At 40.0% G+C, this 26,561-nt stretch overlaps 2 protein-coding genes across 5 annotated transcripts in view; one reads left to right on the top strand and one right to left on the bottom strand.

Moving 5' to 3' along the window:
- The window catches only part of pkd1a (polycystic kidney disease 1a), a 66,686-nt gene extending 64,683 nt beyond the window's left edge, over positions 1 to 2,003 (top strand). The window contains exon 56 of the mRNA XM_072462278.1: positions 385 to 2,003. Coding sequence (XP_072318379.1) covers positions 385 to 1,290 — 906 coding nt within the window. The 3' untranslated portion in view covers positions 1,291 to 2,003. The remainder of the gene's footprint in view (positions 1 to 384) is intronic.
- Positions 2,004 to 2,912: 909 nt separating this feature from the next.
- Positions 2,913 to 26,049, bottom strand: tsc2 (TSC complex subunit 2). 4 transcript variants are annotated; one of them, XM_072462280.1, is made up of 41 exons: positions 25,827 to 26,043; positions 24,663 to 24,807; positions 24,508 to 24,594; positions 24,178 to 24,288; positions 23,531 to 23,678; positions 23,314 to 23,431; positions 23,186 to 23,234; positions 22,974 to 23,099; positions 22,827 to 22,900; positions 22,628 to 22,754; positions 22,364 to 22,507; positions 22,161 to 22,298; positions 21,980 to 22,083; positions 21,730 to 21,811; positions 21,504 to 21,659; positions 21,057 to 21,176; positions 20,842 to 20,964; positions 20,645 to 20,751; positions 20,394 to 20,565; positions 20,188 to 20,310; positions 19,985 to 20,119; positions 19,287 to 19,476; positions 18,136 to 18,229; positions 17,962 to 18,064; positions 17,563 to 17,657; positions 15,893 to 16,033; positions 12,815 to 12,976; positions 11,380 to 11,538; positions 11,009 to 11,115; positions 9,995 to 10,231; positions 9,629 to 9,865; positions 6,126 to 6,271; positions 5,496 to 6,061; positions 5,134 to 5,212; positions 4,976 to 5,062; positions 4,717 to 4,903; positions 4,214 to 4,353; positions 4,056 to 4,134; positions 3,889 to 3,980; positions 3,720 to 3,818; positions 2,913 to 3,174 (listed from the first exon to the last, which is right to left on the bottom strand). In XM_072462280.1, the coding sequence occupies exons 2-41, from the start codon at positions 24,795 to 24,797 to the stop codon at positions 3,028 to 3,030; spliced, it is 5,526 nt and encodes a 1,841-aa protein (XP_072318381.1). In that variant the 5' UTR covers positions 24,798 to 24,807; positions 25,827 to 26,043; the 3' UTR covers positions 2,913 to 3,027. The 4 variants fall into 4 exon arrangements, with proteins under 4 accessions (XP_072318381.1, XP_072318380.1, XP_072318384.1 ...); XM_072462279.1 differs by having other exon boundaries at positions 3,889 to 4,134; positions 25,827 to 26,049; XM_072462283.1 differs by lacking the exon at positions 15,893 to 16,033 and having other exon boundaries at positions 25,827 to 26,041.
- Positions 26,050 to 26,561: the final 512 nt, after the last annotated feature.

Raw genomic sequence — 26,561 nt, 5'->3', positions numbered from 1 at the left:
CATTGCTTTTCAACCAGTTTACCTTGAGGTGTGCCTTGAAAAAACAAAAGCAAAAAACTGATTAACATGCTGATTTATTGAATAATTTACTAGTTTGGAGTGTCTGGAGCAAATTTCTAATCTAAAAAATAAAGTAAACCAGTTACTAAATATTTAATATAAGGAGTGACCTGGTAATATTTGTATAAGTGACGTGCTGTGGAATATTTGGACAAGAAAAAGTGCGCTATAGCTCATAAAAAAGGTTGAAAAACACTACCCTAACCTAAAACAAACCTTTGTTTGTTTCATTCATGCATGTTTGAATACCAGTGAATCCTTCTCTTGGTTGTTGTCTACATTATGTGAGCTTGTGTGAAAGTTAAATTTATTTTCTTTACATAGTTTCGTCATAAAGTGCGCTTCGAGGGCATGGAGCTGCCTCCATCCCGCTCTTCCTCCACCAGCGACTGTCGGTCCCTGTGCTTGCCCCCCCTGGACCGCCCCGACTCCCCGTCCACCCCAGACAGTGTGGACGGGGGCTCTGAGGCGTCGTGGCGTCCTGCGTCCTCCAGCCCCTGCAGCCTGACTGAAGCTCCTGGAGCCACTCTGGGCCTCGGACTGGGACTGGGACTGTCCCCAGGAGTGTTGGTGGGAGGGGCGACCTGGAAGGAGAAGGCAGAGACCGAAGCCGCTCTGGGGAGGGTCCTGCCCACACTGGATGCCCTGCTGCAGCAGCTGGATCGCGTCACCATGGCAACAGAGGACCTGTACTATGTGGAGTGTAAGCTGGAAAAAGCCCAGAAGAAGAGGACGCTCAGGGGGGAAACGTGCCCAGGAACAATCAGACTTTTGAGAGGGGCAGGGGAAGACTCAGGCAGGGGGAGGGAAAAAAAGAGCAAAGACAAACAAAAGAAGAAAGAGAAGAAAGGAGATAAAAGTGAGACAAAAGACACCAAAAAGACCCCTCTTGCCACACCTGTTCCTTTTTTTAAATCTAAAGCGCCATCTTCACACTTAACACCGAACTCTTTAAGCAAATCAACTCTCAGTGCCCAGGATCACGTCCCACTCCTCTCCTCAGGCCCCAAACCGGGCCCAGTCCACACCCTTTCAAACAAATCCACACCTGCCGCTCAGAGTACCCCAAACACCCCTGGGCCTTCCACCTGTGCCTCCACACCAACGCAGTCAGGGCTCTCCAGCCTGTTCAACCATCCTGCACACACCACCACCATCCCCACAAGCAAGAGGAAACACAAGCCCCCGCCCTTAAAAAACAAAGTGCACCCAAATCTGGACAAGTCCTGAGAGGAGATGGACAGTGGAAGTGAAAGATGAAATGCACAGAAACTTGTGATTTGGGTTGAGGAAGAGAGGAGGACTTTGGGCAGCAGGCTTGTTCTCAGGCCTGTCCTCTCTAAACCAAGGAAAGGAAACTTCAAATAAAAAACTGGGAAAAGTACAATAGAAAAATTACCAGTAATCATAGTGCAGGTCGCTCGGTACAAGTTGGTTTAGTGAAGTAAATTACAAATCAGGAAAACTCGTCTTTTAGTGTGTTTTTATGTGGGTTTGTAAATGCTTTGTGACCCTGGAGGTCATGTGTGCTCAGTGACAAGAGCACAAGAACGTGCTCACATGTTTTGACTTTCTATCTGGGTAATTGAGGCGTGTAAGTAACAAACACATTAAGGTTTTAAGATGAACACTGTACGTACTTAAAATTTGACATAAAGTTACACAAGATATCATCCAGAGCACACACTATGGGCTGTTGTTGCTCCTGCAACTTAAGTGTCAATATGAAGAAGGAACCATCAATTAAGAAAAGGAGATGGAACATTTGTCACAAAGAAAAGTTATTTTTTATCTTCTGAGTTGTACAAGGTCATAGAGAGATCATTTATGACTCTCCAACTCTAAAGCTAACTTTTGTATTGTGTTTTGAAGCACTTTTAATTGCTCTGAATGAGGTATGCTACGTCATGATCATGTAATAAGCTTGGTATTTAAACCAAAAAGAGTTTTACTCATACATACTGTATTATTGCCAAAGATGTGCGTTGTTTATGCAGCTTGAGACTATTATAATGCCATGCAATTTTAATACAGCTTTTGTTTGTACTTAGCACTTTATTTTGTATGGAAGATGATTCTAATGGCCTTTTTTATTTTTCATTCAATGTCACAATATCAAAAGGGCTTGTTATTACAATGCAGGTATTAAGAGTTTAGTTACAGTTGTACAAGAATAATTTGTCATACGATGTCCATTGGGCAATCTCAGGGAACTCAATAAATCCCCAAAAGTAAACAGGAGTCAAATGTTTCCAAATGTAGGTACAGGTACATGCAAAATTATGCATCTATCTTAAATGTAGACCTTGTCCTGAGTTCTGCAGGTACTATGTAATCTGTATGTAGTCATATATGTACATATTGGGGCTTTTTAGTGTATACATTTTTGCTTCTTTAAGAGTACAAGGGGGTAATATAGTGCCGTTTTTTACTCATTTTTCATAATTTGTTCAAGAAATCGAGTCTAGATTTGTGTCCTTATTGGTGTATGTCTTTATTTGTAATGTCATTCTTGTATTACAGTTGTAGCACTTAATGCTTTGCACCCGACAACGTCAATTACTCTGGCTGCTGCATGCCGCCTAATAAAATGCCAATTGTAGTTTTTGTAAACCATTAGTCACATTGCATTCTGTTTATAGATGTTTATCCCACGCACATAGTGGAAAAAACACTCAAAGCGAACACAACCTCGGAACCTCTCAAGATTCACAGAAGACATTTTGATCAGACCTGAAAAGTGTTCTCTTTATGATTTTGTGTATTTTTCATTCATTGAGAATTGATTCTTGTTAAATGTTTGTCTACCAAAACATTTCTGATACAGTGGAAAAATAAAAAGCACATAAGCAGGTATTTCATGTTTTTATTCCAGCAGCTTCCATATTTGTAGTTCATGTTCATATCAAAACAAATGTGTTAATTTAGTGTTTGGATGATTTCCAGATGAAATGCACAGTGTTTTTGTCAAACAAAATCTGTAAAATCATCAACCGTTGAAACCAGTCTCTTTCGTTGACCCGCAGCTTCAGGGTTTTGTTGGACAGACTTCTGCGTGTGGCCTTGTGTCAGTGAGATGCCCGGTGTGGAGCGGGACTGGATGTCCTCCTGTGCCTAAGGACGCACAGGTGATAAACTGCAATGTTCACTGAGTCCAACAATCCAAACAAATGATTACCACATGGGAAAAATATACAGTCATGTCATAAGATCTCGAGTTGTCACTGCATTGCTAATTTCTTAATTTCAAAATAAATCTTGACCGTAGTATTATTAACAGGTCAAAAAAGCAGTTTTAATCCTACATAATGTAACTTGCTGCGCTGTAATAAAATATATAAATATGAAAATAAACCTCAAATCTCACAATGTTATAAATGTAAAGAGGTAACTTAAAATGTTGTATTTTGCATTTAAATTCTTATAAACTTTTCAAACAACCAAAAGCAAACTAAATTTAGACTGCAACGAGTTAATCAATGAATTGCAAATAATCAATTATAATTTAACTAATTTAATAATAAAATTATCATAATCTGGACTACGTACAGACTCGAATCCATTCTATTAACAAAATAATCGTTAGTTGCAGCCCCTAACTAGGTAAATTGATACAATCACACATTTTTGATCATAAGTGTGATTTGTTTGCATTTTACCCTCGTCCGAATCCGCTTGATGTGCCTCAGTCTGGCCAGCCACTTGGAGGCATAAGCATCAGAGGGGTTTGCTCTGTACTGATGAACCAAAGACGCCATCTGAGGAAACACAAACAAGAGAGAACTGTTAAAACTGTTAACCTACAACAAAATCACTAAATAGACTCACGTTTGCATGTAGAGCCATCTGTCTCACTAGGAGGGGGAGGTTGCGATCTGATACTATTTTTGCAACTGTTGTGTCCACTAAACCTTCCAAGTCTGAAATAACAAAGGAAAACATGTTGCTAAAGTACATGCAGTATACAATGTACAATTCAGTGACGATGACTTTACCTTTGCGGCACTGGAGTGTCACAAGATTACATTCATAATCGAGAGGTTTTATTATTACCTCCACAAAGTTAAACTGACCCTGAAAAAGCAGAGAGAGAAATGTTTCAAGATAGGAAAACATCTAGCGGTATGTACATTTACAAGGGTGTTTTGCAAACCTTTATTGTGCCCAGTTTGTATTCTTCTCCTGAGTCATTGTAAACGACCATCACAAAATCATTGCCAATGTGTCGCTTTTTGTTGCAGCAGCCTTTGTCACTCTCTCGGTTGGGCATCAGTGTGGCAATGTGGAAGATGGCTGCAACAGGAGTACAAAGAGAGTTTGTTAACTGAAGTGACTAAGCACAGTTTTAGCCAGATAAAGTACATCTTGAAATGTTAACTCTACATTTTAATGGAAATAGTGCAAATCTTTTAAATATGTCGGAATACCAACAGTACATAAAGTCACAGATTCATTTCATTCATTTTCACAATTAGGGTAAGATTAGGGTAAGGTTTAGGAACATATCATTTAGTTAAGGTTAGGGTTAGAGTATTAAAACACAAACCGATCAACTTTGTTTTAAAAAAAAAGTTTCATATCTCCGGGCAAAGATGGGTATTGTCTGTTGAATCCAAAATATCTAACTTTAAATATGGAAAATGCAATCAAATGTACCTTGCATAATGTCATCATGCCAACAGTAGGTGAACTCCCCATCATCTCCGTACTGGTCGAGTCCACCCAAAAAGATCTGGTCTGGGTCGCAGTCCTTCAGATGGATTAATTTGCCAAGGCCGGTGAGGAAGGCAGCATAACGGTTAGAGCCATATTCATTGGACAAAATGGCCACCTCATTGTTTACCTGAGAATATAAGCTGAAGTTTAAAAGGCAAACTCCCAGAAACTACAATGGCTCCTCAAGTATGTCCTTTACCTGACCAGCACCTACAAATACCACTCCAATCTTATGGGTGTCATAAGGAGGCATTTGGTCCAGTACCTTCACAGCACGATCAATCACCTGTAACAGACAATTAACATGATAATTAAAACAATCAAACAAAATCAGCTGTATGTGGAATGTTGCCCAACCTGAGTTTTGGGAAGCAGTAGGGGCTTGTTGGCTTCATTCCCAAAGAAAGGAGAGTGATAAAGCTGAAGAAAAACAAAACTGGAGCAAAGAAGAAGAAATTATTTCATTTACTCATCTACAAGCTGTCTGTTATTGCTCCTTTTGACTAAGTGAGCATTGCTATTAAAGTCTTTATGTATTCAATACCGTGGATTGGAATGAACTCAGGTTACGTACTGAATGAAGAAAGATACACTATGAAAAAATCTATTTTCATAGTCCCTTTCTTTGTGTTTCAAAAGGAAAGGAAGAATGTAATGAATTAATATCAAACGAAGAAGTCAGTTTAGTATGTTTTGTTTCCTCTAATGCATGGCGTTACCTTGGGCTGAGGCCGGACATCTTCTCAGAGTTGCTGGATCCAGATCGGCTCTGATACATGTCCCTGTCGATACGCCTCTCTCTGCGGGAGGAGGGGGCAGACACAGAGATGGTGTGGCCCCTTGGCCGATGGCCTCCTCCTGGAGAGATTGGCCCCGGAGACACTGCTGCTGTGGGGAACTCTAGCCTCATCTTGGACCCAACACTTTGGGACGATACTACAGTCGGACTGTCGGAGGTCTGTACAGGTTCGTTAACGGCCTCTGCTTTGTCCTTGTCCAAATGTAGCGGGGGTTTCCCATCAGAAGGCGCCCTTGGACGGGTTGCATCTCTGGCATCAGACTCAAGAGCAGCTTTAGAAAAAGCCTCAGGCAGTGTCTGGAGCTCTGGGGAGGAGCTGGACTTGTTCAGGCCGTGGCCCTGGGACTGACTGTGCGTCTGGAAGGGGAGCTCTGGCCCCTGTCCTGGAGTGGACGGTCCCACAGCCGGCTGGTCTATGGGGATTGCTCCCTCACTGACCTCCTCCAGAGTGGACCTCTCATCATCTTGACTGGAGGTAGAAGATGACTAGAACAGAAAGGAGTAGAGTTATATTTTCACATAAAAGTAAACTTGTTTATTTCTCACTTACCCTGCTGAGTGTCCCATGGTTCTTTGTTAACTTCTCTGCAGACATGAAGATGGGGTCAGAGGGCATGGGCTCAAACTCCTCACTCTCGAGCCAGTCAGGGGCAGGTGCAGTGACCCCTGAAGCCTCCTCCAGCACCACCACAGAATCTGTAACCACACAAACAATGTTATCCTCCTTTACAAATAGAACACGACACACACCATCAGAATTGATTGAAAATGCACTTTTATTCTCATCTCAGCACTCACTTACAATCTATAAAGCTGTACATAATCCAGTGGTAAAATCATGACAACAGAAAATAAAATTACATGCGTTATTGATTTAAACACTCAAAAATAGGCCTGATCAAGCTCCTACAGAGAGAAAGAAGCATTTAAGCACAGAATGGAGAGACAGGCAGATCAATACACTGTGTGGCTAATTGATTTCAATAATGTACAGACCAGTATTTCAAAACCTGAGTTTCAAAAACACCCCACATCTTCATCAAACACTTGCCTTCAAAAAACAGCTTTGACTAATACGTACAATTAGCAATTAGCTTAATAAAGTCTGGGCTTTTCTGTTGATAATATTAGTGTGAGGTTAGGCATCTAACACTAAAAGTATTTTACTAAGACAAAAGTTAAAGTTCACGAGACAAAAAAAAAAAAAAGAGATTAAAACAAATCCAACACAATCCAAACAATTTAAGGACTGGCCCAACAAACTGCAAGACAATGTTTAGCATCACTTTTCACAGCCCCTTCCCACATGAACAGAAACCCCTTACCGGCACATTGCTAATTTTTTATTATGTATTTTTATTTACATTCTGTTCATTCACTACTTTATTTCTACTTTATAAAAACTTGAGAACTACATGCATTGAATTGATCATTAAAACATGGTTCAGAGACATGTCTGTCACTTTGCCTGCACAAAGAAAAGTCCATTCAGGGACAACATAAAAAAATGTATCAATGTGGGGTAGCGTTACTTTTAGAAGTAAAAAACGAATTAAGTTACCTCGTTACTGCCCTGGAAAACTAACGTGTTACATTACTGCTCTACTTTGTTTTTTTTATAAAAGTAGCACGCTAGAATACTCTTGCGTTACCAATAATTAACAATATTGTATAACCTAGGTAAGTTTAATTGTAGAGAACATTTCATACACAAGGCAATTCAAAGTGCTTCACACATTGTTTGCCAAACCTATCTCGTTTGCCGATAATCCCTTTGCGATGCTGAACACTATAGGGGTCACCTATGTCCCAAAAAGACCCTGAAAGACGGTACATTTTCACAATTCAAGACACTCAAAGCAAAGCAAAATGTTTGATGGATTGGGAATGTTACCTATCCCCCATGGACCAGCAACACCGTCTTCACCAGACCCGGTTTCCTCTCTTAGGTCAGGATAATAGAGAACAGGATGGAAAGTTTCTCAGGACTAAGTCCTTAATGACTATATTTTACATCTAAACAGACTTAATGCTTACTACAACTAAATCATGTTTTAGATTTGTTTGCCATAAGAACTGTGTTTGAAATATGTTCATGACATATTTAATGTACTTCATTAAACTACTCATTACCTGCTAATGATGTGTGGTCATCACAAAAGTATTTTGTTATGGTCATTTTGCTGGTTTAAATTAAATTTGTCCAAATTAGGAATAAGTATGTCTAAGAGTTAAAGTCACTCCAAATCTAGGCCACACCTCCGAGGTCAGACGAGCCTGTGCTCGCTCTCTTCCCTTCGGCTTGATTTGAACCTCTGCCAGGACACACCGGGTCATGGACCCCGGGGGCCACTCCCCCACCAGCGAGAGGGTGCCATTTTCTCCAAAACTCTGCTTTCAGCACTGGCTGAAGCGAACATCTTCATTAAAGGTGCCATAACATGCTTTTTTTCACGTTTCGTAGTCTATCCTAAGTGTATAATTGATAATAATAAGGGTTGTGCAACACCCTTAACATAATAGTTAAGAAATATCACCCAGACCTTGGACCCCTCACCAACCCGGAAATGCAAACGGCTTGGTTTGATATTCGCCCCCACCCTTGCGAAGAGCGATCTGGCTCCCCCGCCCAACCCGTGACGTAGTCTCAGAGCGCGTGTGTGCCCCGCCCACCCGTGACGTAGTGTGTGCCCCACAGCTTTGGGCCTCTTTGAGCCGTGTTTCGTCGTAAATCGAAGCAGAAAAACTCCGGAATGGGCTTGTAGGGAGACAGCAGCGCGAAGCCGGGGGGAAGGGGGCGGGAGGTGGGAGGCGGGAGGGGGGTGGAGAGGGGGGATGGTGACGCGTGCTTGCCCTTATGACGCGGTCTTGCCCCATCCCCCGTCAGTTTGGAGATTCGAGGAAAGGAGATGTAATATAGCTAAAAACTGCGGGAATCAATCAAAAAAACACTCTGGGTACATATATGAAGCACAAATAGCAATGTAAGAAGGTTAAATGTTCTGAAAAGTCAATTTTGCATGTTATGGGACCTTTAAAGAGTGCACAAGTCAACGGACCTTCGACTCATCAAACTCTTCAAACGCTAAATCCTGCACAAGGATCAACACCACAGACAGCTCTAAGGACCCAAAGAGCTCTTAGGAGGCCTTGCTCCACATCTGAGCCTTTCCTTGGACACGAGACCTGAGAGTGGCTGATACTTGCAGAGTGGCATTAAAGTCGAGGTTCCCTTGGATTATTCTACTAGAACTAATCAAAACTTAATTCTTAATACCAGCATTTCTTTTAACCAAGTCGAGCCCAGGCATAGCCTGTGTAACCAAATGTGTAATTAATTGCCTTTATATTATTATTACACAAAATCATTCTGGTTTATAGAGCCTTATTTTTTAACTGATCTTTTTAGAATTATAATTGTCAGTCAATTAATCGTGTACTCCCTTTCAGAAAATGAGACTGAGTAGGTATTAATATTTTGCTGAACAAATTTCAGGTGGTGCCCTTTTTAAAAATAAATATGAACATTAGCTACCTAAAATCCTACACATGTTGTCCACAATGTGATGGCTAGTCCCAGTGAACATACATAACATTTTGGTGTAAATGTGTGAGGAGGAAACAAGTAAAAATACCCTACAACACCATAACATAATCATTAAAATATCAAATAAACAAATAAAGGCATTTCACTGAGCTTTATTTATCTTTTATGTTGCCAGATTACCACACAATGCCATATAATAGGCACGTGTAGGCCTGTGCTCAAACAATGAAAAACATTGCTAAAACAAAATTAGTGGATTTGCAAGAGCAGCGAAGAACAACAACAGAAAGCGATTATTTTAGCACTGTAGTTCTAACTCACCGCATCGCTGTTACCCTACATTTACTCCTCAACTACAAAAATAGTGGTCATGTTTGTTTTTACTGACAGAGGATCAACAGCGGACCTCCCGATTCAAAAACCCTCTCATATACTTGATGATTTCACATGACTCGATCTCGAACTGTCGATTAATTGCCCAGTCCTACATACAGGTCCCTGCTCACCCGTGTTGGAGCGCTGGATGAGGTTGGCCTTCCCCGAGGTGCTGCTGAGTGCTTGGGGCTCGGACACCGGAGGTGGGTCGGTGGTGCTGGCCGGGGCACTAGTTGTTTGCGCAGGAGGCTCCTTAATGCCCTCCATGGCCATAAGCACGGTGGACAGCTCCTGCAGAGGCATGTTCCCCAGCTCTGAGGAGAACGGACTGGGAGGGTTCTCCAAACACATCAGCCAGCTCGTGTTTCCTGCAAAAAAAAAAAAAAAGCGCTTACTTGTTAACCTTAAAATAGCCCCATTTGTATTTGAAGACAACTTTTATAAAACTAGCAAAACATACAGATTTGTGAATATTGTATTTGTGAATGCTTGCATACCAGATGGACGCCGGATGAAGATCTCAGCCCAGCCCTGTGTGAGCATGGGCACAAACTCTGCCAGACTGGGGTGGTTTTTGAGTGGAGGAGGAGCAGTCGATGAAGTGGAGGACTGAGGTCCCAGACCCTCCAGAGCTGGTCCCGTGAAGGGTGACAGAGATGCAGCTAACTCCCCCTCAGAGGGAGAGACCAGCGGGCTGAGACTTTGAGCCGGACCAGCCCGAAGAGCATGACCTCCTGTAACAAAGGAACAATGAGCAGCCAAAAAGTGCTTCACTGAGTTTACAACTTTACGCATTCTCTTTTTGTGTGATGTAAAATGTTATTCTCTTTTATTGTTTATCTGCTTTAGTAGGTAAATGAAAAGGAGTACATTTTGGGCTAAGAGGCTCATTTTAAATTAATATACATTATATCAGGATTGCTGTCGTTTTTGTAAACTTGTGCTACACCAAATTAGAGTCTGGTGCAGTTTGGGGCCCGCAATTCCCAAGTCAAAATTGACTGTTACAATGACCTCGCTGTCTCCGTTTTATCGCGTGAACCTGCACTGTATTGGTCAAATACACACCGCAGTACACTGTATTTGGTGTGACAGGCAGGCAGTTCAAACTACAAGCAAACCTGCCCCGCATTGAGTGAAAACAAGGCATTACAGGCTACATTGACTAACGCATCACTATCAACAAAGTGCCAAGGTAAAGCAAAGCGTAGTCTACCATAAAACAATTTATTCGATTAATAAGTGGTAAATATCTTTAAAAACCTCTTTAGAAACATATCTGAGTTAGTGAAAGAAAATGCAGGACAGAAGTCAGTCAGATGTAAGGAATTTTCCAACATGATAACCTAATTAAATATTGACACAAAAAAAAAAATTATGCAATCAAAAACAAGGTCAAGAATGTTTCCTGAAAACAACCAGCGTTTAAGTCCTGAAAAATAAAAGTTGAAATTTTCTGGGCCATTACCTTGAAGCTAAGACTTATCTGTGAGACTATTGAATCTCATTACCTGAAATGGAACGGCCCCGAATGCGCCTGTTCTGCTGCTGGCTCGACTGGGACTCAAGCTTGGCTGGAGCCTCTTTGGTCATTCTGGTGTGCAGCGAAGGGTCCGACCTGAGAAACAAAGGTGGTCAGAAAATAGATAAAATATAGGTACAATCACAGACCACATAATCAGATACAAATGTTCAAATGCCTCGTCAAAGATATTTTTTTACTGTTTGCAAGCCTCAAAAAGGTGTTAACTATTATATAAAAGGAGAAGTGAACTATTTTCGAAATTCTTTTCAAAAGCAAACATTTTTCAATACAAAATACATTATTTTCTTGAATTTGAAATAAATATGTACAATGCAATTTCCCCATTGTGGTCCTCACCTGGTCATCTCCCCTCCTCCGCCCAGGTGATCGCTAACATCCAACCCAAGAAGAGCTTGAGTCCGGACCCCGCCGCTGGTCGTTATGGTAACAAGTTTGTTGCCAACAAGCCAGGTCATGCTGCGACCACCAGCAAGAAGAAACTCTGCAATAGGAGACCTAAAAACACATTACACTAACTAGAAAATCTGAGCAATTTCTCCTGGTAGATGTAGAAAGTAAACCTAAATAACTAAAAGGGATATATTTTTAAACATCAAGAATTTGAATACAAAACTACAGCAGAGGTTATCTCTTCACTGTGCCAGTCAAACATTGCCAGCTTAGCTCTCGTTATCTTAGCCTACATCATCAGTTTCATTACTCCCTCCAACAGAAGCATGGTTAGACTGAACTGGACTAGAATGCACAATTGCAATGTTAGGGTTCATGTCTTTGGTGGTAAATAAACCTCTCCAGCATTACACCAACCTCATGTTTCTTTTTTCAACTCTTGGGCTACTTCAATTGATTGTATAACAAAAGGTTTTAGAAACCATTGATTGATGCATGAACCTCTTCATACACAACTCCATATCTAAGGTTTTTTTATAGTCTTGATTTGATTAAAAACCTTCCATGTATAACATAGATTGTCAATTAATATAGATTCAATATGTAGAGCAAATGTTTACCTTAAAATATCCAACAATATCCAATAATATGACTAACGACCATACCAAAAAACTGAAGCAACAAGATGAAAACTAGTAATAGTTTAGACCTGGTGGTACTTAGCATAAATCTGCAAGTGAATTAGAAATTTGACCAACGGATTATCCTCATCAATAAAAGGTCCCATCTCTACAAAATAAAAAACTGGGACAAAATATGAAGTGTTCTCTGTCAGACGTTTTGTAACTTAAAGGCGCAATGGACGATTTTTCGGCGATTTGAGAACGCAGGCGGAAGTGCGCATGCGCACTCCCCCGTGCGGACTGATACAACACACACGTGCGTTTGTTTATTAGCGCAACGGAGCGCATCGCATCTCTCGTCTCCCATAGATTTCTGTCTACTTCTGCGTCAGCTCGAACTGTCTTTCTCCGTCTTCATTTTGCCCCGTACACTGAGGGAACTATATTATGATAGATCCATGCGCTTAGGCACGCGGAAACGTGGGGACGAGCCTGACGCGGCTGCAGGTGAGCGGTAGGTGCGTTTTATGATTGATACGTGGCAGGACTAATGATTTATCCACGCAACGAGGAAATATGATAAAAAAATTGCTGAAAAAAATCGTCCATTCTACCTTTAACTGTTTGACATCCATGCCAAATGTTAAATGTTGTAAGATCATTCTACATGTGTGAACAATCTTGTGGCAAGTTGATCTAGCGAGTAGCTTAATATTGACATTGTAGTATTGTGACAACACTAGTGGTCATAAAGTTACCTCTTGGGTAAAGCAGAGAAGTTGGAGAAGACGTAGCGGGCCATCATGTCGAGGCACGTTTCCGTGAGCTCCAGGTGGACAGTCTTCAGTCCCTCATCTGCCTGAGTCACAGAGTTCTCATCAGCTGAACCCAGGCTGCAGGTGGTGGTGGACGTATGCATCCTATACAGATACAGAGATAGGTTCAACAACCTAACACCACAGAGGACACCATGCACTGACAATGTACACTGACAAAGTACTGCAAATTTACAGACCCACAACACATGCAAATTGTCAGCAAAAACTTTCAAGATTTCATTACTCAACAAGACGCATGCAACACCTTGTATGGGAGGAAATATGTACTGCACGTATGCATGTCAAATCAACATACTTGAACTAGTTCAAAGTGGCCTCAGGAGCGTGAATTATTAAACTTTTAATAATGTCAATGATATTTTGGCAACAACAACAATCTTGGGCCAATAGATGCTCTGAAGCCTCCTAAGTGCACTCAACCTCTCCGTATCTACAACCACCACTAATGTGCTTCACAGGCAAATCAAATGAAAGTCAACTTTACTATAGACGTTAACATCCATATCAAAAGGTAAGGGGTAAATACAGTGGTCTTTCTGTTAGAGATTAAAAAAATAAATAAATAGCAGCTCACAAAATGAATCATTTAAAAGACTCAACCGATTGAGATCAAGAGTTGTGTCATCTATGGGGAGGATATTAGAGAAAGGTGATATAGTACAGGCGGCAGTAGCTCAGTGGTAGAGTGCTCGTCTTCTGATCCAAAGGTCGGCGGTTCGACTCCCCGCTCGGTCAGAGCAGCAGGTTGCCTCATGTGAATACTGCCGTAGTGTCCTTGGGCAAGACACTTAACCCAACTTGCCACCCAGTGTCTGCGTATATCTGGGGCGTGAATGTGACTGGTTCCTTGATATAAAGCGCTTTGAGTACCTTGACGGTAGAAAAGCGCTATATAAATGTGACTATTTACAAACAATAAAATAATTAATATCAAATCAAAGCAAGCTGCATAAACAAAATTAACTGTTTAAACTTTCATCTCTGCCCTTAATCAAATCATTTCTATCTAGTACTAGATTCAGTTGAATGTTTTTGTAATTAAATCAAGCTTTCAAAATACAAATGCGAATTTGAACTTTTTGCACTCAGCCTCCATTGTACATTTGTTTTATTAGCTAATAATTGGTCATTTAAACTTGCTCTTATATTACCAATTATTTGCCGGACCAGCCAGTTTGAACATAATGACTGACTGGTCAAGCAAACCAATTATAGTAACGTGTCGGTGTAATCCCTCATTCGTCCAGGCGTGTTCCATTGTAGAAAAAGCTTCAGTTGTAGTCATCTGGACTCCAGATGACTACAACTGAAGCTGCCCAGTTGTAGTCATCTGGAGTCCAGACGACTACAACTGAAGCTTTTTCTACAATTATAGTAACAGGTTTTTAAAGCTAAGCAGGAAAGATAAATGGACCACTCAGAGCAGGTTCCAGTATGTGACTTGACATAAAAGGTAGGGTATGTACCGGTAACCTGAACTTTTATATTTAAAAAAAGAAAAACTACAATCACAAACGCAACTTGCATTGCCGGTGCCTTAAATTTGTATGTGTCCATTATATACAAGTTTTTGTCCTCCTCAGTTTATGGACAGGCCATGTCTCATGTTCAGCTCAGAATCTCCAGAATTCCAGGCTGAATGAGCTGCAAAAGTTTCAGTAGCAATGATTCATGATAGGTCCAGGTGCTGACCGTTCAGCTCAGATGCAGGGGTTAGACTGGATTTTGAATCTGGCCACACAAATGTGAGGCTCTTCTTTATTTCCGATTGGATAATTGCCTGGAGAACCGAAAGACCAAATAACATGTGATATAACATGAACAACTTGGACAAAATGTCCAATGTTTTGGTAATTAAGAATAAATCAATAAATTATAATTGATATCAATAAAAGCTATATTTGATTTGAACACCTTATCTGGGCACACAGATGGGTCATGTTTATGAATTCTGAAATAAAGTCTACATACCGTACCTTTAAATGTAACACATTACAGACATTTAAAACAATATGTATACTTACCATTACACATATTTACTTACTGATACTAAAAACTAAAAAGATGACTATGAACACAGTCAGGAAGGTTTGATGATGTTCAAATTATATTTTAACCAACTAAAAAGCATTAAATTTATAATAATTAAATAAATTTTGAGTTGGGCCAATTTATGTCCACACCTGACCATGGTCATGTTATCTACAGGAGACAGGTTTACATGTTATGTCCCTTTGCAAATAGCAAGTTAGCATTTCAGCTCAAACAACTCTGCAGCTGTTTGCAATTGGATTATTGTTCCAATTTTTTGGAGGTATTGTTAAAACGAATGTGGCCCCGATTGCCAGGGTAGGCAACTGCAGTGTTGCGGAATTCATTAGTCACTGAACTGCCAAGAAGCCAAGCAAAGAGACAAGCAATAGAATATGAAGAAAGATTTGTTTGTGCAGTTATCTAGGGATTCAACAATATGAAAAAGATATTCAAATTTCCCATTCACCCTGGAAATTTCCTAATCCCACACTATGAGATTGCCATGGTCATAGCAGGTGAAATGGAGCAACACAAAAAGCAAGATAGTTGTGGCATAATCGCACTGGTTTGAATCAAACACAAACATTTCCAAGATGTTGAACTTAATGGCTCCATAAATCCCAAAAATGTGTTAGTCAAAAAACTAAAACAAGACAAATTAAAACAAAATAAGTCAAAAACATTACAGTGATGTCCATTAAAGCCACATGCAAAGCCAAACTTTTTTTTTTGACGGCAGCCCAAAAAATAAATGAAATTGTTGAGACAAATCTTCCTCCAGCATGCACCAAAAGAGGCCCCTTGGCAACAACAAACCATCAAAAACCCCACAGCCCGGCAAGACATTGACCCTAACCCATCACCCGTCCCATGTAGGAAGTAAGGAGTGTTTGATTTGCATTTGTTTTGTTTGTTTAGTTCATGATTTTGTTTTTTGTTTTACCCATAAAACCTTGGTCTAACCTGCGGACCGCGTGATCGGAGACGCTGATGCTGCGGGACCGGAAAGCATCCATGGCGGACTTGTCCCTCAGTTCTTTAACAGGAGACTGGCTATTGGCAACAGCCACTGCTGCTGCCTTGGCCACTTTAGCTGCCCGCAGACTGGAGAGTGTGGTTATGGAGGGGCAGGTGGTAGTGGGCATCGTAAGGGGGGGTATTTTTAGGTTTTAGGATTTGGGCATTTAGGGACAATGTGGTGTATAAACCAGGAGTCAGAACCCGTTAGCATAAGCATGGGTAAGACAGGGGTCATATAGGGGTCAGGCAGGTTTCACAGAGGAGGCAAATGGGGAAGCAATGGAGGACAGGATTCCAGGATGACACAACGACCACCCCGTCCCCAAAACCACAAGGCAGCATCCCAAGTGCAGGAGGCAGGGCAGGGATCAAATAAGTAGTCGAAAGGAAAAAAAAAACACAAGGTGAAAATTAACAGCTGTGACCACAATGAGTCAAAATCACAGGAGTGGAGAAAGATTAAATCAAGAACAAGCTAGAGCAGAGGGTACAAATATCCCAAAAAGAAAATACACACGAGTAATTCAGGAGCACAACAAAATATCAATCTCTTTTGACAGAGCAGGTACATAGAGAAGCAGAGGAATTGTACAGGAGAAGTCAAAGAGTCGAGATGTAACTCAGCACTGGCCTGGATGATGTTAAGACACAAGGATGATGACAAACTGAAAAGAAAATGGTTAAACTTTTGGGTTGAAGAACCACATGCATTTATTAAAATACTGTTAAACAAGATCTACTTATTGTATTTGGAGTATAACTTTGAATTTGTCAGTATACAATGCAGAAAAACCTACTTGCACAGTTCTCCAACCCAAACTATAGCAACAACACACATAACAATGGGGTTCAACAAAAAAATTTGAGGAAGTTGGTAATGATGAACACCCGCGACCCCGAAAGGGAACAAGCGGTAGAAAATGGATGGATGGATGGATGGTAATGATGAAGCAAAGGCTGAAAGGGGTTTTGCTAACGGGCTAAAATAAATGTGTGTATGGGAGACACAAATGATTATGTTTATTTTTTAATCGAGGAGCGATTATATTGATAATATTGAGAACATTTTGGAGGATATTTGAGGACATGCAAAATGTGAATATCGCGTTATCGATTTTTTTATAGTAAAAATACTGAAACTTCTTAATGGTATTAAATATTTTTTCTACACTTTATTATACACGTTATTTCACATTTGTCTGATAATTAAGCCTCAACTTATACATTTAAAGACAAGCTTTAATACATTTCTGTTCAACTAGCATACTGTAATCGACATTTGTGCACATTTGCAAAGTACGTACATTAGACATTTGTGAAGGTTTTAATAAACTCATGCAAAATGCAGAGGATTTAAATGTGTTTTTTTTTACTTTCACCAGTTTTTCAAATGAATCTATAAATATAAAGTCAATACGTAAATACAAAATCCAACATAAGGTGATGGTTTCAAGTGCATGTGATTCATGTTACAATAACAAATGATAAAAACATGAATTAAAAAAACGATGTATTCACCATGGCAACCTAAGGAGTAGTTTCAGCAGCAGGAGACTAAGGCCCAACATTTAAACCATTGACCATAAGGTCACAAAGTAATGCGTTTACTTTACCTCTTTGGCCTTTCGTTGAGGCTTGTGCTCCGTGCTCGAAATGAGCTTTGCTCATGACTATCGTCAAATGGCAGAAGTGCATTGGATCGCAGCCCCTAAAGACATACAGATACAATTTTATACACATACAATCAACCAAATTAATTAAAATATATTTTGTCTCAAAGACTTAATCATAAATAGAACTGAACAGCAGGAAATGAAGGAAAGAAACCGTTAAGCACCAACTTTCAACTGTCTGATTACATAAAAATGTATTCAAATATAAATTATGCATTTTTTTTTCCCGACAGATAATTTGAGCCTTGACGTATTGTTCCAAATGCCACAAACTTGTGTAACAGACTATAAAAGACAACTGTTAGGTCAGAATAGTTCAGATTCATTGTTGAGTTGTACCTTTGTGATGTACTGCACAAAGTCCTTGCGGAAAGGAAGTCTGCAGCGAATGAACCACATGGCAATCACGTGGTGGGCAAGAGACACTATATACTGGTTAAACCTGAACACAAGAGTTAAAAGTATGTATTGGCACAGACAGTGGATTTGCATGGGTGGACAACGGGCACTCACTTGGATGGGTTTGTGTAAGGCAGCGAGATGGCAAACACACTAACGTACTGCTCAGCTACAAAGTTTGCATAAAGATGGGGAAGGCGAACCAAAGCTGAAAGATAGAAAGCATTCAAATGAATACAGTCAAGCCAAAAGGTCTTTAAACATAACTAATAATAATAATAATAACTTTTATTTATATAGCGCTTTTCAGTGACCCAAAGACGCTGAACATAATAAAAAAAGGGGGGGTATTTACAGACAGGGGGGTCAACACGTACAATACACATTAATATACAGATAAAATGAACAAGACAGAAGAAGTAGAGAGAAAAAGATGGGGATGTAACAGGGGGTAGAAGAGTAGGCAATGGGGTAGAGGAGGCTAGGGGTAGGGGAGGTCATAGGCTTGGGTGAAGAGGTATGTTTTTAGGCGGGATTTGAATGTTGTGAGTGAGGGAGAGTGGCGGACAGGTTGGGGGAGGGAGTTCCAGAGTCGGGGTGCTGTTCGGGAGAATGCTCTGTCGCCAAAAGTTTTGAGTCGGGATGTTGGTGCAGTCAGGGTGAGAGAGGAGGAGGATCGGAGAGCTCGGGAGGGGCGGTGGGGGAGGAGGAGGTCAGACAGGTAGGGGGGGCAAGGCAACTAAATTATAGTGAATGATGAAGAAAACGCCTTGTATTTCAAGTGGCAAAAACAAGGTGAATAGAGTAACTAAATACAGTAGTTACAGGTTTTACTTCTTGTAAGAGTATTAAAAGGGGCACTATGTAAGGTTTTAGGAGGTTTCAAAATCTTCATGTCTAAAATGTAATACATTAATGTATTCACGCAAAGACCCTAAACGCAAACTTACAAATGCACCTTTACAGATCTGTCGACAGAATTATTGTACATTTTAACCAGTAATAGGTGAATTATATATGTCAATCAACAAGTTACAACAAAAGGTTTTTGTGTATGTTTTAAGTTTTTACACTTTTATGTATCAATCTCCAATTTGTTAGATGATGTGGATATTAGAATATTGTCACAACCCTGGACTCGTGTCTAAGATGTATTTAAAGCTGTGAAGGGTATGAATACGTTTGGGTTGAACTATACAGGTGCATAAAAAGTGATAAATGGCCTTGTAAATTCATAATAGTGGTGAAGAAAAGGATGGACTAACTGGAGAGGAACTCGAGCATCGGTGATGCCATGGCGACAGTGGCAGAGATGTGGGTGAGCTTAACGATCAGAGCTGAGAGCAGTTTTATCATAATGTCAGGCATCTCCACAGTGCACATGGTCAGGGCCACCACACACTGTTTGGCACAGCGGTAAATGAGGCCAGTCTCCAGGCATTGAACCAGCTCCCTCTGACAAGCAAAGCACAAACAGTTTTAACCAATTACAGTATTAGATCTTCTAATTCACTAAAGACGCTAGAGTAAGTAACTGCACCAAATTTCCCACACTAAATAAACTGTAAGCCTCCCTGTTTGATTATGACCTTGTATTATGTTATCTGTATGTTGGTATGTCATTTAAATGTAAGTGATGTTTGATGAGTGTGTCTTTTTCTGTAAAATGTAATTCCCTTGTGAAACTGTACAACTGTGAAGACAGATTTCCCTGCAGGGACAAAGTAACTAAATCTCATTTTGGCATTCACTTTTTCACTTTTAACGGATGAGTAAAGTTAGTAAGACTGCAGCACTGTAGTTACTTTATTTACAGCCTTTCAAAATGTAAAATAAATATGGCTAATTATGGGAGATTATGTGTGTGTGCGCCTCATCTTCACATGTTCAGAAGAAACAGACAAAATCGTATAATTCTATAAATCTGAAGTCTCTTGTGATAATTCAATCTAATAAGTAGTACCTGTCTGGACTGTTCCAGATAGTTGTGATAGGACGTAATGGCAGTGAGGACAGGTACCACCGCCAGTTGCACATCCGTACGAGAAAATCCTTCTGGAGTTTTCTTCAACCGTTCAGAGATCAAGCGATCTGTCACCTACAAGACAAGTGTGAGTGCGGCAATAACAGTGTCAGTGATCGCATAGTTTAAAATCATTTTAATACCATGCTGCAAAGGTGAGAACAGAGTTGGTCTAAACTGCATGTGGAAGTGAGCAAGAGAACTTTGTACTGCAGAGTCCACGGCAACTTGTCAAGGACCAGTTTCAACACCTTCCAATCAGTCTCCTACAAGAAATACCAAAGAAAATGTCAAAAAGTCAAAAGGACATTGAAGCATTCAGTCACAGAGGATCTTCTAATAGGTGTACCATCTTGAGGCACTGTAGGAGCACACCAAAGGCGGGTGCATAGGGCAGATACGCTGTGCGGACTGAAGCTGCAGCTGGAGCAGGAGCAAGAGGAGCAAGAGGAGCAGGGCTGCCAGCAGGTGGCGATGTTGATCCTGTTGGCTTCTTTTCAGTGACACGTTTCTCTGACTCTCTGAAACAAACATCTGGTCACTTGCGCTAGTTGGTAATGGCAGCACTTTTAAATAGTTAATTAAGGACATGGTATATACACTGCATCACAGTAGCAATACGGGCTGAATCTTATCACTCCATCTTTATTTGGCACCCCGATGCGATGAAGAGAGTCAGCACGCATCATCAAGAAGAAGTCAAAAACCTGCGGGGCAGAAAATTAAAACGAAAAAGGTGAATAGTGGTTAAGCAAAGTGAGTCTCAAATTAAGCGTAGACTGTTGTTAAGGACGTACCTGAAGGCGAATACTGGACGCGATGGAGGAGCAGTACTTGTTCTTATAGTGAAGCTGCAGATGACTGATCAGCAGCTCATACACACGACTGGCATGACTCGCAGGCAAACTGTAAAGCTTACTCTGCACAAAGAAAAGCAACGCTCATCACCAACACATTGCAACCAGATCAAATGATGTTGAAATCATGTCCTCTATGTAAAGTATTGCTTTACCTGTAGGATTTCCAGGAGACCAAGGATAGCGGTTCTGACGTCCTCCATTGGCGATTCAGCAGAGGGATCTCTTTCAGAAAGCTCCAGGGGTCCTGAGCACACCAGGGAGCGACTGGCCACCTAAAAGAAACGTTGTACACTAATCAAGCCCATTATATAACCACCAGTCAACAGATCCAAAATGTCATCTAAATAACGCTGGTAATGTCCAGTTAAGCTGTATAAGATCAGAACCTTTGCCTACTGCAGACCTCAATCCTTACACTTGTGACTGGCCCAGTTTTGCTTATTTCATTGCATCAACCTTGGAGCCAAAATGATCTGCTGCTGTCTAATAACACCCCAATACTTACATGTTCTTTGCTTTAGTGTCTTTTAAGTCTTTTTGTACCAGAACGTCAGTAGTCACAACGTCATGGCCGATTGTGCTTGAACACTTCTCCTTACCCGCTCTATGATATCCAACAGACTGGTGAAGTGATGAGTGTTACAGCCCTCGGCCAGATCCACCAGCAGCTGAGTGGCCTGTTTCCTCACACCCAGGTCCCGGTCCTCCGCTATAGCACTGAGCTGGGGAATCACTACCATTTCAATTAACTCATCCTGGAACAGACAGAAAAAAATATCATTGCATGTAATTGTCTGTACCCCAATTGGATTACCAATATTTGACCTCATAGAGCTGTCGGTTGGTACTCAAAACAAAGGAGAGGATGTGCAGAACTTTAATCCTTATTACACTGCGTGTCTCGTTCCTGTGACATAAGAGCAGAGCAGACAAAACAATTTTTTTCAATAGACCAATACAACAGATTAAAAAGAAAAATAGAGCTTGTTATACAATTATTGTCAAGGGTGAGAATGTATTGACTCCTATTATATAGTAGATGATTATTTTAATTTTAACTGCTAAGAAATCTGACCTGAAAAACTTCTCCATGAGGCGGTGCAGGCTCTGAATCCACCCGTCCTTGGCTGGTTGAATGGACTGAGCTCTGTACGATATGAGCGTCAGAACTGATGCATCCTGCCAAAATAAAAGAAATAGTGGAAATGACAAAACTTTCAAACAGAATAATGAAAGTTTAGTGAGAAAGAACGAACCGATCGTTTGTCGGCGCATTTCTCCACCAGACTGAAGAACTTCTCTGTGGAGCCATGGTACCCGTTCTGCTCATACAGTTCCTCCACAGTGGTCAGCAGCTCATAGACAATAGCTTTCAACTCCACACTTCCAATAGTCTGTGTAAAAGAGACACGTTTTAAAATTTAATTCAGAGGTGAATGAACTTCCACTGCACACAAACCTGGATCTGCTGCAGCAGTTTCTCAATGACACCGAGTAAGATGTCCCATGTGACCACCTGCAGCTCCTTACCATACTTTTTTATAAGTCTAGTTATAGACAGGACGATTTCATATGAAACCACTTCATTGGCACATGACATTGCCTAAAGAGGTATTAAATAGCAAAAGTTAAAATTATGAACAATTGTATTTTATTCAATAAAAATTATTATAGCAACAAATACTTTACACCATAAAACAATAAAGACAGTTAATGTGCTTACCCTATAGAAAGATGGCAGGACGAGGGTGGGTGTGTTTTTGAGCGCTGGGAGTCTATGTGCACCCCACAGTGCCATTCCAACAAAAAATACAGCTCCCCTTAACAATGGAGCATCTTCCTGGTATGTCCTGGACATTTGTGACAATTACTTAAAATTGAATTAAATGTACTTATATAAATACAAATGCTCTAAAACTCACCTCTCTTCCATTATCCTACACATAGTGTAAATAGCACTATGGCCGAGATGAGTACCTAAGACCTTCCTCATTAACTAGAGAAACAAATATAAAAAGTGTGAAGTAGTAGTTTCCTACATGCAAGAGATTTTTTTAAAATGTATATACCTTCCAGCAGGATTCACAAAACTCTTTGACATTAACAGTGCGACAAAGTGTAATAATAAAAATGGTGAGTGAGTCCGAAGGGAGACAGTTGTAGCACACCACTGCATCTAAAACTTGCAGTGCCACCTGTAAAATAAGTAACAATAAAGAATTCACAAATATAGCATTACCCGGCATAGTGACAATAATTCTAGAAGGCAGAAAACACTGACTTCGATGTCGGTAGGGGAGGTGGTTCGATTGCACAAGAAACATATTTTCCTGGATAATGAAGGAAATGGAAGAATTACGAACTATGATCACTACATTTCTAATTGTAATCATTCTCATATACACTTACTGCACCATGACTGAAACATTCTGATCTAAATAGCAACTGTTAAACTTGACAATATTCACAAGAACATGGAGAAAATCCGATGTGAGGCCAATGTCCATCCACAAAAGCACAAATCGGGCTGAAAACATCATCATACAAATTAAAAACCTTTTTTTTTTAAAAAAAGATTTGTCAAAAATTCAAACTTGAATATTCAAACATTCAAATCCAACTTTACCTATGTCCTCTTCTAGATATGTAATGTCTTTGCCGTTTTCAGTCAGCGCCTTGAAAACTTCAAGTCTCTCTGACAAGTCCTCGTTGCATGGCTGGTAGTCTCTAATTACTTTGAAAAAAAAGGCTCTGAGAGGTCCAAGTCGCTCCCCCTGCAAAACAGCAAGGACCAGGAGTAATATATTACATTTTCACACAATACAGTAGCAACCTCATATTCCCATTTTGCCTACGATGGCCCTTGTGGTCCTCGTTTAAGACATTTAATCATAATTAACTTTTTACTTTATTTCAGACACAAAAATGGTCCATAATTAAAAGAATGACAGGATACAAAAAGGCACAAACATCAAATTAGTCCATACAACTATTAATTATTATAGAGTGTAGTTCTGCCCAGTGTTCTCAGAGCAGAGGTGCAGTGGCATTGGTCAGGGTCATTATATGCATGTTGTGAAAGTTTATTTACCCATTTCTACAAAGATTAAGCAGTTTAGTTATGTTAGTGAATGGTTATTTATAGTGGTAAGTTAGTGTAGAATATTTAAAACAACAGTAGAGCAAGACCAGACGCGGTACACCAATTTAATATCCAGCTTGTTTTTAGTCTTTGGGAAGAAGATTTAACATTGGTCATCGTTTGTCTCTTACCTGTCCTTGAATGATGGCCCTAAGCAGCTGCAGAACCGCGTGTCTGGCCTCAGGCGGTTGCTCTGGAGCCAACATATCCTCCACAGCTTTCCATACGGCTTCTACTGCATGCTACGCAACATACATGAATTACAACTTTTAAAATGCTTTAACTGTTAACTACATTGATCAAGTTAAATATAAATATATATATCACTGTTCTATGACTATAGTGTAGACTACAATATATTTGCTATAGTCATTATTACATCATCTCAAGCAAACGATCACAAATTTGAAAATAAATATGCTTTCCAACTAAATTGAAAAAGACCAAAAGACCAAAATTACCTCTTCAAACTTTTTTGACTTGGCCAAATCGCAAACTTGATTCATAATTTTAACTCTATTGCTTAGGCCACAGTCGGGCTGAAGCTCCTGGAAACAAAAAACATGTTTATTTAGTTACACTTTGTGGTAAAATGTAAACGGGCATCATTGCTGACCTTTATTATATCGGATGTAATTATAAACTCTGAGGGTTTTGAGTCGCTCTGTTTGCTCGGTTGACGAGTTTGTCCCAGGCCCAGGATTCCCTTCACCTTCTCCTTGAGGCTTTCTTTGCTTGGCTGTTTGTTCATGATGTAGCGGCTTTAAAAAGACAATACTTTTAAGATCTTAACAAATATCAAAACAATACAACAAAATCGCTTAAACACATTTGTTTGCATATATCTTGTTTATTTTTTCAAGTATTTTTATTTAAAAAAAGGTTTCAAGTATATCTTCCTGTCACATGATTGATAAAGAAATGCATTCTAAAGTATATAACATTTACAATAGGGCTGCATCAACAAATTATTTTAGTAGTCCACTAGTCAGCAATATTTTTTTTGGGAATATTCAATTATTGTTGTACAATGACACATTTGAAAATACATGATCAACTAAATAAAGGTTGATATATGATGACTAAAGATAATATTAGTATACTAATAATATTTGTGTAGTGTATTATCAATGAAAACCTAAAATGATTTGATATTTTTGACATTCTGATATAATAATGCCACTGTCGTTGTGATAAACGTCTTTTCTTAGGGTGCTTTAAAGTCTGCATAGTTCAGAAAACGATTACATTATGAAAATACGACAACAGTTTAGTCAAATAATTGTTGCAGCCCTAATTTCTAATACATTCTTTAAATGCAAAGGTCATATTGATCATATTTACAATAAATAATTTTGATAAATTGAATTGTAGGTTGTTTCTGAAAATCATAAATGATAGACTATGCTGTATGAAATGTTAATGTTGTATCTTAACAGTGGCTTAGTCTGGTTTAAGTGCCAGCCTGTAAATGACTAAACCTGGCGGGCATGGTCGAAAAATGTGCTGTCATGTGGACAAAGGCAGAGGGAGGGAGCTGAGCAGACACACGACTCCTGTTTCAGTATTTCTACAACAGCAACTACAACAACAACAATAACACAAAGCTGCATAATTTCAGCTGCCAAAAGAGCACATCTATAACAAAAAATACTATTGAACTGTCAAGATTCCAACCACACAAATACAGCAAGACACTTCTGCACCGTTAGCTACGTATTTCAGGGGCTAGCATTTGGCACTCAAGGTCTGGACGCATACAAACAACGGAGGCTCTTACCTTTCTGACGTCGGGTTTACTCGTTTACTTTTAAACGTCAATGCACCGGAGTGCAACCATCACATTCGCGTCAATGTGGACATGTATTCAGTGTATTTGCAGCTGGGAGGCTTTTCTCGTCCAAGCTCAGACCTCCACTTCTCAACCGGATGGGAGGACTGTTCTGACAGGGGCACTTCCCACAAAAACACGTTTATCGATAAGAACTGTGGGAAATGTAGTTCACTTGATGCGGTACGCCACGGATCTATTATATTACATCCATGGGGGTACAAGGTGTTGTATCTCTTTTGCGTTAATTCTATGAATGCATATTTCTTAACGCATATTTCTCAAGGCAAGTAACGTTACACTACTCATGTTATGAACGTGGAAAGTATAGTAACTAGCCGCTAAAGCTATGCTAACGTTAGTTTGTTAGTTTAGTTCTGCCACACACATTGATGATTTCTCCACACTGCACGAGAGAAGGGCTATCATCGAACTCGAGGGTATTATTCGCAAATTTTGTAATTAATTAACAGCAATATAGTGATAAATCGGCAATATATTGTTAAAAGTTAGTCATAAATTCTTCTTCTGTCGGACTACAAAAAAGGTAGTGGGGGTAAAAATGTGCATGTCGCCACCTAGTGTATCAGTTTGCATCGCGTTAATAAGTGCTAGGCTACGATCGAATAATTACACTAGTATCAACCAAAAATGAAAATAAAGCCCTCCATACCTGTTCCTAAT

Source organism: Eucyclogobius newberryi, unplaced genomic scaffold, assembly GCF_026437365.1.
Source record: "Eucyclogobius newberryi isolate DKJ021-1_F unplaced genomic scaffold, fEucNew1.0.hap1 SCAF_4, whole genome shotgun sequence".
Lineage (NCBI taxonomy): Eukaryota > Metazoa > Chordata > Actinopteri > Gobiiformes > Gobiidae > Eucyclogobius > Eucyclogobius newberryi.
The sequence above is the reverse complement of the archived record's forward strand: the minus strand, read 5'-3'. Positions and strand labels throughout refer to the sequence as shown.